General features: G+C 57.6%; 1 protein-coding gene across 4 annotated transcripts in view; it reads left to right on the top strand.

Annotated features, from left to right (window-relative positions):
- Positions 1–9,229, top strand: part of LOC105485737 (small glutamine rich tetratricopeptide repeat co-chaperone alpha) — a 29,325-nt gene extending 20,096 nt beyond the window's left edge. For 3 of the 4 annotated variants that reach the window (XM_071087259.1, XM_071087261.1, XM_071087260.1), the window contains 7 exons: positions 556–660; positions 1,658–1,796; positions 2,661–2,723; positions 4,845–4,882; positions 6,299–6,388; positions 6,616–6,736; positions 8,030–9,229. In XM_071087259.1, the coding sequence (XP_070943360.1) occupies positions 556–660; positions 1,658–1,796; positions 2,661–2,723; positions 4,845–4,882; positions 6,299–6,388; positions 6,616–6,730 (550 nt within the window). In that variant the 3' untranslated portion in view covers positions 6,731–6,736; positions 8,030–9,229. Of the gene's footprint in view, positions 1–555; positions 661–1,657; positions 1,797–2,660; positions 2,724–4,844; positions 4,883–6,298; positions 6,389–6,615; positions 6,789–8,029 lie in introns of all 4 variants that reach the window. The other variant, XR_011617727.1, reaches the window with a different exon arrangement.
- Positions 9,230–13,910: the final 4,681 nt, after the last annotated feature.

Raw genomic sequence — 13,910 nt, 5'->3', positions numbered from 1 at the left:
CTCCCGGGTTTACGCCATTGTCCTGCCTCAGCCTCCGGAGTAGCTGGGACTACAGGCGCCCGCCACCTCGCCCGGCTAGTTTTTTGTATTTTTAGTAGAGACGGGGTTTCACCGTGTTAGCCAGGATGGTCTCGATCTCCTGACCTCGTGATCCGCCCGTCTCGGCCTCCCAAAGTGCTGGGATTACAGGATTGAGCCACCGCGCCCGGCCCTGAGTTCTTTTTTTACTGATACGTAAATAATTTGTCAACGAAACTTGGGTGTAAGTTCCCACACTCATTGCTCTTGTGCAGCCATGGATTGGAACAGTTTTTGCAAATAAAATTCAGAGTCGCAGTCCCAAGTGGTTGTTGGTGCCTTGAGCGCGCATCTGTCTAAGAGCATCTCAGTGGCTGCACCTCTCAGCTTTCGCCGTCAGCCCTATTTTACAGAGGGGGAACCTGAGGCCGTTCCTCCAGGAAGCGGAAGAGGAACGCAGCTCTCAGGCTCCCCTCCAGGGCTGCCTGCTGGGCTCAGAGCCGCCAGTGAGGGACCTGCCCTGCCTTTCTTCCCCAGAGCTGCGGCCTACAGCAAACTCGGCAACTATGCAGGCGCGGTGCAGGACTGTGAGCGGGCCATCTGCATCGACCCCGCCTACAGCAAGGCCTACGGCAGGATGGGGTGAGTGCCTGTCGCATCTTTCCAGTCTCTCGGGGCTCCTCCTCTCCTGCTCCTGCTTCCTGTCTTGTGTGGCTTTTTCCCCCACCCACAACCGATTCTCCCCCCACAGTTCAGTTCAGCTCTGACACTAGCCGTTCGGAGCCAACGTAGCCCCTACAGGTCGCAGGCTCAGCCCCACAGACGCCCTGCATCACGTGCCACTCGGAGATCCCCGGGCCCCTTGCTTCTCCCGACTGGCTGTCCACTGGGGTTCCCGTGGCCCCTACTCGGGCTCCGTTGTTTGCTGGGGCGGCTCACAGAGCTCAGGGAAGCACCTGGTTTATGATGAAGGACACAGGAGGGGTCTGAGGGCGAGGCCAGGAGGGTCCCCGGGGCAGGAGCCTGTGCCCCGTGCCGCTGGTGCCACCCTCCCAGCATGAGAAGCAGTTCATTCGCCTGCTTCTGTGAACGCCCTTGCTCAAAGTTCGTGGGACTGGGTCTCCCCGGAGGCTGGGGAGGATCCTGTTCACCTGCCCAGTCTCCCTAGGACCTGCCTCCTTCTGGGCTCTCTAGGGGCCCCAAGTCATCTCAGTAGTGAAGACTCAGGTGGGGGTCAGGGGCTGCTTGTGGACGACAGGAGACACGTCTGTCATTGAGTTCCCAGGGTCCTCGATGCCCTGTGCCAGAAAGCGGGGCCAAGACCACATCCACGCGTTTCCTGTGACCCTGAGCCGGCCCGCTCCCTCCTCTCAGCCCGCTCTGGGCTTTGAGGCCTCGTGTGCGGCCCCATGGGGACGCCAGTTCTTGTGCGGCAGCGGTGTTCTCATGTCTGTCTCCCTTGGTCCCGCCCCTGGGCCCCTAGAAAGTCAGGTTTGTCTCCAGCCAGCTGACAGTGGGCAGGGGGTGCCGCCATCCGAGGCGGTTTGGGGATTGCTGGGACCACTGGGGACGAGGGCTTGGGCAGGGCCTCCTGGAGCTGGGCAGACGGGAACAGGCCATCCCTGGTGCTCTCCTCCAGCCTGGCGCTCTCCAGCCTGAACAAGCACGTGGAGGCTGTGGCCTACTACAAGAAGGCCCTGGAGCTGGACCCTGACAACGAGACGTACAAGTCCAACCTCAAGATAGCGGAGCTGAAGCTGCGGGAGGCCCCCAGCCCCGTGAGTACAGCGGGGCGAGTGGCTCCAGAACACGGAGCGGAGCTGACTGTGCGGGTCGGCGACAGGGCCTCGGGCACACCAGCGGCTCTCGGCCTAACCTGGGTGTCGTGACGGTCCGGGGTTTGTTTCGGTCGATGGTGAGATGCACAGGCGTGGAAGTGACTGTCATGAGGAGGAGGTTCATGCCCCAGACCCCTGGAACCAGTAGGCGGCTGCAGGCCTGCGAGGGGAGGCAGAGAGACGGGCACAGACAGGACGCTTGATGTGGGTTTTGCGGCGGGGCCGGGTGAGGAGGCTTAGGGTGGGAGGGTTGGAGCCATCTCATTAGACCAGGCCTGAGGGCTGCCACTGGTTGCCTGATTCCTGGCCTGGGGGTGAGTGGGGCAGGTGGATCGTGGCCCTGGGGTGATGGGGCAGGTGCTGAGGGTGTGGGTTCCGGGTTGGTTTGTATTTCAAAGGTGTGTTTCGGGGTGAGTCATTTGCTGTCTCTGGGAATTGGCTACTCCAGGAGGGGGCGGCTCTGCCAGGCCAGCAAGGCCCCAAGGTGTCAAAGTGGCAGAATACAGGAAATAAACACAGGATAATAGACTGTGTTTTTGTGGCCTGTGGAGTTGTGCGGGAGATAAACACGGGATGAGAGACTGTGTCCCCGGGCGTCGGGCTGTGCGGGGGATAAACACAGGATAGAATGTTCCTCCCTGGGCGGTTGGGCTGTGCTTCGTGCTGCCTGCCTCAAAGCACCCGCTGGCCGCAGTTTGATAGAATGTCTGAGCCTGTGGGGGGCGTTGTTTCTGGGTTCCAGGGAGCTTATTCAACGTGGCCTCTGGTCCAGGCCGCACTAACCAGGGCTGTTCTCATCCTCAGACGGGAGGCGTGGGCAGCTTCGACATCGCCGGCCTGCTGAACAACCCCGGCTTCATGAGCATGGTAAGGGCCCGCCCCTCCTCCCTGTCCATGGTACCTGTGCCACGCCCCAGGCCTGCATCTTCTGTGTCACCGCTGCTGGCCAGGGCTTTCTTGCCTCGGCACTGCTGGCATCTGGGACCAGATGGTTCCTGTCTGTGGGGCCATCCCAGGCACCGCGGGGCGCTGGCAGCGTCCCTGGCCTCACCCACCCCATGTCAGGAGCACCCCCACCCTCAGCTTTGACGATCAAAGGTGTCCCCGATGTTAATGTCCCAAGCAAGACGCACCAGTAGTGAGCACCGAAAACTGCGTCCTGGCTCTCCTGGCTGAATAGCCCGGGGAGATCGCACCCCCGCCCCACCCCGGCGTGGGCTCCCCCTCGCAGTGCAGAGACACTGATTACAATACAGCCGTGTCTGCCTGCAAGGGAAGCAGACATGGTTCAGGCAAGGGAAGCAGAGCGCCGGGCGCCCTGGGCACAGGTGTACCTCCCGATGCCCAGGCACTCGTTCTTCCAGAGGGACAGACTTTGGCAGGGGGTTCCTTGACTGAGATCCTTGGAGAGCCACCCACCCACACACGCATGTTCATTCCCTGGGAGGTCTGTGTGCCCTGGGACCACTCTGCAGGCTCCCACGGCCTCAGGGTGCAGGGACTTGCCTAAGGCTGTTAGGGGGGAGAAAAGCCCTCAGCCTCACTGGCCGTCAGAAAAATGCCCCAGCCGCGCCAGGGGCCCTGCCTGGGCCGTGCCATTCAGCAGAGGCCTCACCTCTTACTGTAACCCTTGGCCTCTGGCCAGGCTGCCAGGGGAACGCGTGCTCCCTCATCATGGGATGGAGGGTGAGTGGGCCCCAGCCCTCCACGGGGCCTCTCAGCCTGGCCATGGCACAGACTCCTTTTCCCTTTAGACATCTGAGGTTGGCAGAATAAGGCCCGCAGCTGGGTTTTGTTAATAAAGTTTTTTTTTTTTGAGATGGAGTCTCACTCTGTTGCGTCTCCCAGGTTCAAGCGATTCTCCTGCCTCACCCTCCTGAGTAGCTGGGATTACAGGTGCCCACCACCACGCCCAGCTAATTTTGGTGTTTTTTAGTAGAAATGGGTTTCACCATGTTAGCCAGGCTGGTCTCGAACTCCTGACCTTGTGATCCACCTGCCTCGGCTCCCCAAAGTGCTGGGATTACAGGTGTGAGCCACTGTGCCTAACCAATAAAGTTTTACTGACACACAGCCGTGCCCATTCATGCTTCTAGTGTCAGTGGTGGCTTTTACGATACAGTGGCAGAGCTGAGTAGTTGGGTCAGGCACCCCAAGTCTGGAAAGGCTAAGAGTATTTACACACTGGCCCTTTACACAGCGAGTTTGCCACACCTCTGAGCCACCTGTTTTCAACAGGTCCAAAGGAATAATCCCAAGTGGAAAGTTAACGTGAGAAAGTGCCCAGTACAGTGCTATTTATTTATTTATTTATTTTTACTTCTTTTTTGAGACAGAGTCTTGCTCTGTCACCCAGGCTGGAATGCAGTGGTACGATCTCGGCTCGCTGCAAGCTCCGCCTCCCTGCAAGCTCCGCCTCCCAGGTTCAGGCAATTTTCCTGCCTCAGCCCCCCTAGTAGCTGGGATTACAGGTGCGCACCACCACACCCGGCTAATTTCGTATTTTTAGTAGAGACGGGGTTTCGCCATGTTGGTTAGGCTGGTCTCGAACTCCTGACCTCAAGCGATCTGCCTGCCTCGGCCTCCCAAAGTGCTGGGATTCCAGACGTGAGCCCCCGTGCTCGGCCACAGTGCTATTGATTGATAGAGCAAAACTGGAACCAAATCTGCTAAACCAAATCTGCTAAAGTAGACACAGCAGCTAAAATAACCAAACGCATCCACACGGTGAAACCGTGCAGCCAGTGAGAGAACGCTGCTAAAGCAGGAACCCGAAACAGGATTTAAGTCACAATGTGGAGGTCACAGCTCGTGGGTGGGGGGACGAGAATGTAGGGAAAAGGGTACGGAAGACCAAATGCCCGGCTCTTACTGTTCGCTGGCGTGCTGGCGCCTGGGGTCAAGGCTGGTGAAGAGGGAAAGTGTCTGATGAAAGAGAGCGATGTGCCTGGAGCTTTGTCTTCCTGACAAATTTGTTCTGTTCTTCAGGCTTCAAACCTAATGAACAACCCCCAGATTCAGCAGCTGTAAGTGACAACCGGGCTCCTCCACGTCGTCTTGTGGTTACGTTTCCTTCTATTGTGGGAAAATGCACCTGACATAAAACTAGCCCCTTTAAAGTATACAGCTTCATGGTGTTACGTACATTCACACTGCCAGGCAGCTGTCACCACCATGGAGCACCAGCACGTCTTCGTCACCTCCGAAAGAAGCCCCTTCCCCATCACCCGTCACTCCCCAACCCCTCTCCCATCCCCTGACAGCCACACATCCCCTTCCTGTCTCTGTGGCTGGGCCTGTCCTGGACATTTCCTAGAAACAGGGTCACACACTGCGTGGTCTTTTGTGTCTGACGTCTCTCACTGAGCGTGACGTCCTCAAGGTGCATCTGCGCTGAGGCCTGGGTCAGGGCCTCGCTCCTTTTCGTGGCTGAGTAATACTCCAGTGCGGATGGACCACGCTGTGCTGATCCACACGTCTATCCGTGGACATTGGGGCTGTTTCTGCCTTTTGTCTGTTGTGAACAGTGCTGCTTGAGCATGGGTGTGCAAGCATCTGTGGGAATCCTGTTCATTTCTCTTGTGTATAAACCTCTGAGTGCAGTTGCTGGCTCATGTGGTAACTCCCCAGTGAACTCTGTGCTTATTGGGGAACTGCTCGCCTGTTTTCATGGTGAAATCTTTTTTTTTTTTTTTTGAAACGGAGTCTCACTCTGTCACCCAGGTTTGAGTGCAGTGGCACAATCTTGGCTCATTGCAACCTCTGCCTCCTGGGATCAAGTGGGTCTCCTGTCTCAGCTTCCCAAGTAGCTGGAATTACAGGCACCCGCCACCACGCCCGGCTAATTTTTGCATTTTTAGTAGAGACGGGGTTTCACCATGTTGGCCAGGCTGGTCTTGAACTCCTGACCTCAGGTGATCCACCCACCTCGGCCTCCCAAAGTAGAGGGATGACAGGTGTGAGCCACTGCGGCTGGCCCATGGTCAAATCTAAAAGCATAGTTTCCTGGCCACAGCACCGTGGCCATTTGGGCTGGACCAGTTTCTGGAGCGGGGCTGTCCTGGGCACTGCAGGGTACTAACAGCATCTCTAGCCTCCACCCACTGCATGTCAGGAGTCCCCGCGCCACCGCTGTCTTGGCGTAACCCGATCGTGGCTGTTGAAAATGTCGGCTGCCACTGCAGGGATCCTCTGGGGGCAGGATCACCCCCTGGCTGAGAACCATGGTCTTTAGGCCAAAGAAGGAAGGGCGTTCCGGGAAAGCGGGTGAACTCACAGGCTGGGTTTGGGCCCAGGAGGCCCGCCAGGTGGTGAGAGAGAATCCTCTCCTGTGGGGGACGGTGAGGGGCTGAGAGGGATTCTCTCCCGGGCCACTGTGAGGGGCTGCGGTGGGGATGGCGGTCAGGCTGTCCCGGCGGCGAGTCACGTGCTCTCTCCTACAGCATGTCCGGCATGATTTCGGGTGGCAACAACCCCTTGGGCACTCCCGGCACCAGCCCCTCGCAGAACGACCTGGCCAGCCTCATCCAGGCGTGAGTGCATCTGCTTCGAGCAGCACATGGGTGGCGGGCAGGGCGCGCGGGTGGAAGGGAGGGAGGAGAGCGGAAGTGTTGCGTCCCCTGCTCTGAAGGGTCTGGCGTCCTCTGGCGAGGGGTCAGACCTGTCTTCGGGGCGGAGAGCCTGAGGGGTCAGCTGGGGATGGACGGACGCAGCAGGCAGGTTCCTGGCCCCGACGGAGCCCCGTGCGCCCTCCCCGCAGGGGTCAGCAGTTTGCGCAGCAGATGCAGCAGCAGAACCCAGAGTTGATAGAGCAGCTCAGGAGCCAGATCCGGAGTCGGACGCCCAGCGCCAGCAACGATGACCAGCAGGAGTGACGCCGCGTGAGTGCCCGGGGCCGAGGGGCTGGGGGGCGGCCAGCAGGAGTGACGCCGCGTGAGTGCCCAGCGGTGAGGGCAGCCAGCAGGAGTGGATGCCCGGGGGCTGCAGAGCCTGTCTGGACACTGGACGGGGAGTCCTGGGTGCATCCAGCTCAGAAGATCGCCCTGAACCACCGGGGCAGGCGGGGGCATCTCTGGGCATTGGGCCCCTTTCCAGGCGGCCGCCAAGTCCTGCTCCCCACTCCTGTTTCCCATCTGTGGATCGGGGCTGGGTGGATTAGGGGGAAGCCACGGCTTCCCGGAAGGGCTGGCGTCTGGGGTCTGGGTGGGGATTAGGGGAGAGCCATGGCTCCTTGGAAGGGGCTGGTGTCTGGGCTGGCTTGGTTTCCTTCCCCAGGGCCCCTGAGTTCAGTCCTGTCCGTCTCCAGCAGACGCTGGCTCCCTGGGCGCGGGAGGCTCCGGGCCTCCCCAGGAAGTGTTTTCATTCTGCTCTGACGTAGCCTCTTCGTTTTGTCATCGTCCCCTCCTCATATACACACTCTTTCATTTTTAAACCATAATTACTGTAGACAAATTTAAAGGACAAAAATGTTAAAAAGCAGCAAGAACGATCTTAATCTTTTTTTTTTTTTTTTTTGAGAACATCCTGCTCTGTCACCCCGGCCGGAGGGCAGTGGTACAGTCACATCTCACTGCAGCCTCAACCTCGTGGGCTCAAGTTCCCACCTCAGCCTCCCCAGTAGCTGGAGCTCCAGGCGCACGCCGCTGCGCCTGGCTGATTTTTGTATTTTCTTTAGAGATAGGATCTCATTATGTTGCCCAGTGGCCTCAACTCCTGGGCTCAAGCAATCCTCCCGCCTCAGCCTCCCAAAGTGCTGAGATTACAAGTGTGAGCCCTGCATTCAGCCCAGCCTTAATCTTTTCACCCAGAGCAACCAACATGAATATTTTGGCCGCCTTTTCTTCCAGTCTTTCCTTTTTTTTTTTTTTTTTTTTTTTTTTTTTAATAGTTGAGGTGGATTTTTTACCAATGTAACCTCATACACAACGTACCACCACACTGTAGACCCTTCTAGGTCATGACGGTGTTCTCTGTGCCACCAGCCACACGTGGCCCTGAGTGTCTGGAACGCTTCTGGCGCGGCTGTGGCACTGACATTCACTGAAATATGCTGTGGCCCCCGGCTGCTGGTGGTAAGCGCCGTCCACTCTGGGCCTCTCCCGCTGCCTGGAGTGCGCAGTGCAGCCTTGGTCCCCACCTGCGCTCTGACTGCCTTCACGTCTGTCCCCCTCCAGCCGCTCCCGGTGTGATCGCGTCCTTCCCTGGCTGACTGGAAGCCTCTGGTTGTCTGCCGTTTCCTCCTGTTGGACTGCCCGAGAAAGGGGAAGAGAGAGACCTCGGACCTGCATGTCAAGATGGATTTTCCCCTTTTATCTCTGTCCTCCTCCACTCCCTTTTTGTAACTCCCTGACAGCCCCCAAACCCTTCTTGAAATGAGAGCCAGCAAGCTGAGCACAGACCAGCAGCGACCTACCTTCCAGCCCCCAGGAAGCTCAGTCACCTGAGTGTTTTCTAGAATCCTGGGGGACTCCCGGGCCGCTCTCGGAGAAGCGACCGGTTTCACGTTCAGCCGTGTGGCTTCCAAAGCCTTTTACAGCCCCCGCCCCCCATCCCGCGGTGTGTCTGCAGGAACTCTCCCGTCCGTGAGAAGCCGCTTTCCCAGTCGACCTCCCGGCCACCCTGGCCCCGTGCCTGCTCGGAGGAGCTCACTGCCAGCCGCGGCCTGCACGCCATGGGTCATGTGTGTTTGCATGAGGAACTCTTTAGTGGCAGACACCTCAGAGACGGCTGTGGTCACCCCCCGCCTCCGCAGCCCAGGAGCCGTCCTGGGTGCCTAGGACCAGTTTCTGTGACTCTTCTCCAGTTGGGCGTGTTGACAGACATGCGTTTTCCCTCCTCCCACCCTCATTTTCTGGTCCTTGCGACAGAACCAGGGGCGACATCATGACCTTCTGTCCCGGCCGCCTTAGCCCTGGGCACAGGGAAGGCAGCTGGGCCGTTTCTGTCTGTCCTGTCCTGCTGTCCTTCTGTCCTGGGTGTTTCACGGACCCAGGGCCCCCCCCAGGAAGCTTATCCCCCCTATTCTGGGTGGAGGCCACGGGGTACCTCAGGTGCCACCCACCTTGGCCCTAAAACAGCCACCAGGAAAGCAGCCAGATAGCCGGACAGCAGGGGGCCTGTCTCGGTTCCTGAGGCCTGGGGGTGGCAGGCGAGCCCATGCGCCGTGGTCCCGGCTGCAGGGTTGTCAGTCGGAGCGTCCTGGGGCTCCCTGGCTCTTGGCCATCTGTGAGGTAGGCGCAGTACCGTGTGTCGTAGGTAACAGTAGGAACGGGGGCCGCCGCGGCCCTGCAGCCCCTCACGGCGGTGAGGCGTGTGCCGAGCCCACCCGGGGTGCAGGGCGTGACGTGTGAGGAATAAATAGGCATTGTGACCTCTGTCTGTCTTCGTGTTGACCTTGGCGCCACCGATACCCCCCAACCCCAGACCTCGAGAAAACCCCCGACACGGAGTTTGCACATCAGCTGCGCTGCTTGTGAGTGAGTCCCCGCGACGCCTGGAGCCGCACTTCCTGGGTCACAGGTCGTGGGAGGTTCCGGACAGTCAGCCTCTACCCTCTGCTGTCTCCGTTCCCTCTGCCTCCGCCCCCAGCTGCGTCCTGGTGCAGAGGGTCACCCCACGGTTGGGTGAGATGCCTCGGTCCTCGGCAGAGAGTGATCATATTGTCTGTTGCTTTTCTTTTTTTTTTTTTTTTGAGACTGAGTTTTGCCCTAGATGCCCAGGCTGGAGTGCAATGGTGCAACCTTGGCTCACTGCAGCTTCCACCTCCCGGGTTCAAGTGATTCATTCTCCTGCCCCAGCCTCACGAGTAGCCGGGATTACAGGCGCGCACCACCACGCCCAGCTAACTTTTTGTGTTTTTAGTAGAGACGGGTTTTCTCCATGTCGGTCAGGCTGGTCTCGAACTCCCAACCTCAGGTGATTTGCCCACCTCGGGTTTCCAAAGTACAGGGATTACAGGCGTGAGCCACCACGCCCGGCCTCGTCTGTTGCTTTTCTAGCATGTTGTAACTCCGTAAATGCTGTATTCTGTAACCAGAGGCACCTCCCTTTCACAACGGCTCCAGTTGAGAGGATGGTCCCAGGCAGGAAGGAACCCAGAAAGCTTCCGGGCCTGTCTCGGCCCCAACCCTAGGCTGCTGCACAGGTTTTTGTCGAGAACACAGAAGCTGCTCCCTGGGCCGGGCGCGGCAGCTCATGCCTGTCATCCCAGGACTTTGGGAGGCTGAGGCGGGTGGATCACTTGAGGTGAGGAGTTCAAGACCAGCCTGGCCAACATGATGAAACCCCATCTCCACTGAAAATACAAAAAAATATTGGCAGGCATGGTGGCAGGTGCCTGTAGTCCCAGCTCCTCAGGAGGCAGAGGCGGGAGAATTGCTGGAACCCGGGAGATGGAGGTTGCAGTGAGCTGAGATCAGACCGTTGCTCTCCAGCCTGGGGAACAGAGCGAGACTCCGTCTCAAAAACATAAAAACGAAAGAACGGCTCCCTGAAGGTCACCTAAACTTTGGTGGACTGTGAATTCCTGTTTCCCACAAGCCAAGGTTGGGCACCGGCACCCCCATGCCAGAGACAGAGAAACCGAGGCCTGGCTGTCAGGCCCGAGGTCACCCCACCTGTGAGCGTCTGAACCTGGCGGAGCCCTGGCGGGGCCTCTGGCTCAGGACCCTGCCTCCAGCACCCCTCTTCTCCACCCTTGCAATCGCAGGAAGAACGGAGATGTGCAAGGGCAGAGTTTCTGGTTCAGCCGCGACCTCTGTCAGCTCCCAAGAATCACACACCAAAAAGTCACAAAATGCAAAGAACAGCTGCCCCGGGATTGCCGGGTCTAGTGCTGAAGAGGCCTGGCTGGGGGAGACAGGTGCGTGCTTCAGGCCTCCAGCAGAGCTTCTCACCCGGGCGGCTCGCGCCCCAGGGCACACTCAGCTGGACAGCATCTGGGGACACAAGTGGTTGCTGCAATGGTGGGGGTAGAGGCGAGGGACGCTGCTCAGCCCCCTGCAGGGCCCAGGACAGCCCCACCCCAGAGAATGATCTGGCCCCAGTGTCCACAGAGCCTGGGCGGTGAAAGGGGAACCGTGGATGAGCGATGCTCTTTAGACTGTCCTCAGCTCAGCAGCAGCAGCGTGTCCTAGAGGCGTGGTAGAAACTCTTAAGTCTTGGGCCCCACTCCAGGCCAGGCACAGTGGCTCACGCCTGCAATCCCAGCACTTTGAGAAGCTGAGGAAGGGGGATGGCTTGAGCCCAGGAGTTCAAGATCAGCCTAGGCAGGATGGTGACCCTCAGCTGGGCGCAGTGGCTCACGCCTGTAATCCCAGCACTTTGGGAGGCTGAGGCGGGCAGATCACCTGAGGTCAGGAGTTCGAGACTAGCCTGGCCAACATAGTGAAACCCTGTCTCTACTAAAAATACAAAAATTAGCCTTGCATGGTGGTAGGCGCCTGTAATCCCAGCTACTCAGGAGACTGAGGCAGGAGAATCGCTTGAACCCAGGAGGCGGAGGTTGCAGTGAGCCGAGATCGCACCACTGCACTTCAACCTGGGCAAGAATAGTGAAACTCCATCTCAAAAACAAAAAATACGATGGTGAGCCTCTATCTGTACCAAAAAAAAAATTAGCCAGACATGGTGGTGCTCATTTGTAGTCTCTGCTCAGGAGGCTGAGGCAGGAGGATCACTGTAGTGAGTCATTATCACACTGCTGCACTCCAGCCTGGGCAAAAGAGCAAGACCTTGTCTCAAAAAATAAAAAATAGGCCCGGCGCGGTGGCTCATGCTTGTAATCCCAACTCTTTGGGAGTCCAAGGTGGGTAGATCGTGAGGTCAGGAGATCAAGACCATCCTGGCTAACATGGGGAAACCTCATCTCTACTAAAAATACAAAAACTAGCCAGGTGTGGTTGCAGGCACCTGTAGTCCCAGCTACTCGGGAGACGGAGGCAAGAGAATGGCGTGAACCTGGGAGGCGGACCTTGCAGTGAGCCGAGATCACGGCCACTGCACTCCAGCCTGGGCGATAAAGCAAGACTCCGTCTCAAAAAAAAAAAAAAAAAAATTAAAAATAAGTCAGGGCCGGGCTCGGCGGCTCACACCTGTCATCCCAGCACTTTGGAAGGCCGAGGCGGGCAGATCACTTGAAGTCAGGAGTTCAAGACTAGCCCGGCCAACATGGTGAAACCCCATCTCTACTAAAAATGCAAAAATTAGCCGGGCGTGGTGATGCACACCTGTAATCCCAGCTACTCGGGAGGCTGAGGCAGGAGAATCGCTTGAACCCGGAGGTGGAGGTTGCAGTGAGTCAAGATGGCACCACTGCACTCCAGCCTGGGCGACAGAGTGAGTGAGACTCTTATCTCAAAAGAAAAAAAAAAATTAGATACGTGTGTGGGCCCTGGTTGTATGTTCATCAAACCCTCTAGTGCCCACCAAATTTAAGACCCAGTGGTCCCTCTGTGTCCTGCTTCTTGTATTTAGCCAGCCCCTCCACTCCCATTGGATCTGCATCCTATTTATTTTTTTTGAGATGGAGTTTCGCTATTGCTGCCTAGGCTGGAGGGCAATGGAGTGCAATGGCGCGATCTTGGCTCACTGCAATCTCCACCTCCCAGGTTCAAGCAATTCTCCTGCCTCAACCTCCCTGAGTAGCTGGGACTACAGGCACCCGCCACCACGCCCAGCTAATTTTTGTATTTTGGGTAGAGACAGGGTTTCACCACATTGGCCAGGCCAGTCTTGAACTCCTGACCTCAGGTGATCTGCCCATCTCGGCCTCCCAGAGTGCTGGGGTGACAGGTGTGAGCCACTGCGCCTGGCTGGATCCGCATTGTAAGTCAAACAAGCCCAGGTGATGGCGATGCCCCTGTTTGGAGAAGCCCACTACGGGAAACACCTGCAGACACTGTTGCAGGAGGCACGTAGCCTGCGGTTGGGCTACCGCAGCCGACTCGCCCTTCAGTCTTGGTAGACGACCTCGGCTTATTTCCTCCCATCTCGTGTCCATCACTGGGAAAGCCTGTACAGCCTCTTCCCAGTTGACCCCGAACCCAGCCCAAGCCTTTAAGAGACCCCAGAAAGTTTCTGTTTTGGAATCACCACAGGGTGGAGAAGAGGAGGGGCGGCGAGGGGGAGCTGTCATCCCAGAACCAGCAGCTTCTCTGTGCCACTTGATGAGAAGCGTGTCGTAGATAACGGCTTGTCGATCCCACACAAGTTAGAAATAGGGTATTTCTGAATATTCCTGTCAGAGATGCACGGAGCAAAGAAATGGTAATTAAACTTGGGTTTTGTGTAAGTCGTGACTCGGGGCTCCAGGAGTAGGTTGAAGCTCCCAAGTGTAATCATGAAATTAGGAAGGCTCTGCCCTCTGCTTCTCTGCACGCTTGGGGTGCGGTTCCTACAAAACCTGACCCTGCATGGGCGACGTTGCAAACTCCTCCAGAGTAAGTCCCAGGAAGCCACGCGGAGGAAACAAATAGTGGTTTTCTTTTTTGCAGAATTGGTGCTTCTCAATGGGGGCAGTTGTCCTCCCCGGGACACAGGGTGATGTCTGGGGACATCTGTGGTTGTCACGACTGGGGGTTGCGCCTGGCATGGAGTGGGTGGAGGCCAGGGACGCTGCTCAGCACCCTGCAGTGCCCAAGATGCCCCCACTCCAGAGAATAATTCAGCCCCAAATGTCCATAGCACAGAGGAGGAGAAGCCCAGCCACATGATACTCTCTAGATAAATGTGTCAAATAAATCCATGTCCCAAACTGTTTTGCCATTAGGAAAAATAATTTGTCACTGGCTCTGGAATGTCCCGGTATCTTTGAAGGAAAAGATTTCACCCCAAACTGAGTAACATGAAAACCTAAAATAAGTCGGGCGCAGTGGCTCATGCCTGTAATCCCAGCACTTTGGGATCCCGAGGCGAGTGGATCACGAGGTCAGGAGATCAAGACTATCCTGGCTAACACGGTGAAACCCTGTCTCTACTAAAAATGCAAAAAATTCTCTGGGCGTGGTGGCGGGCACCTGTAGTCCCAGCTGCTCCAGAGGCTGAGGCAGGAGAATA

This window comes from Macaca nemestrina, chromosome 20 (assembly GCF_043159975.1).
Source record: "Macaca nemestrina isolate mMacNem1 chromosome 20, mMacNem.hap1, whole genome shotgun sequence".
NCBI classification, from domain to species: Eukaryota; Metazoa; Chordata; class Mammalia; order Primates; family Cercopithecidae; genus Macaca; species Macaca nemestrina.
This window is presented reverse-complemented; position numbering and strand designations above follow the sequence as displayed.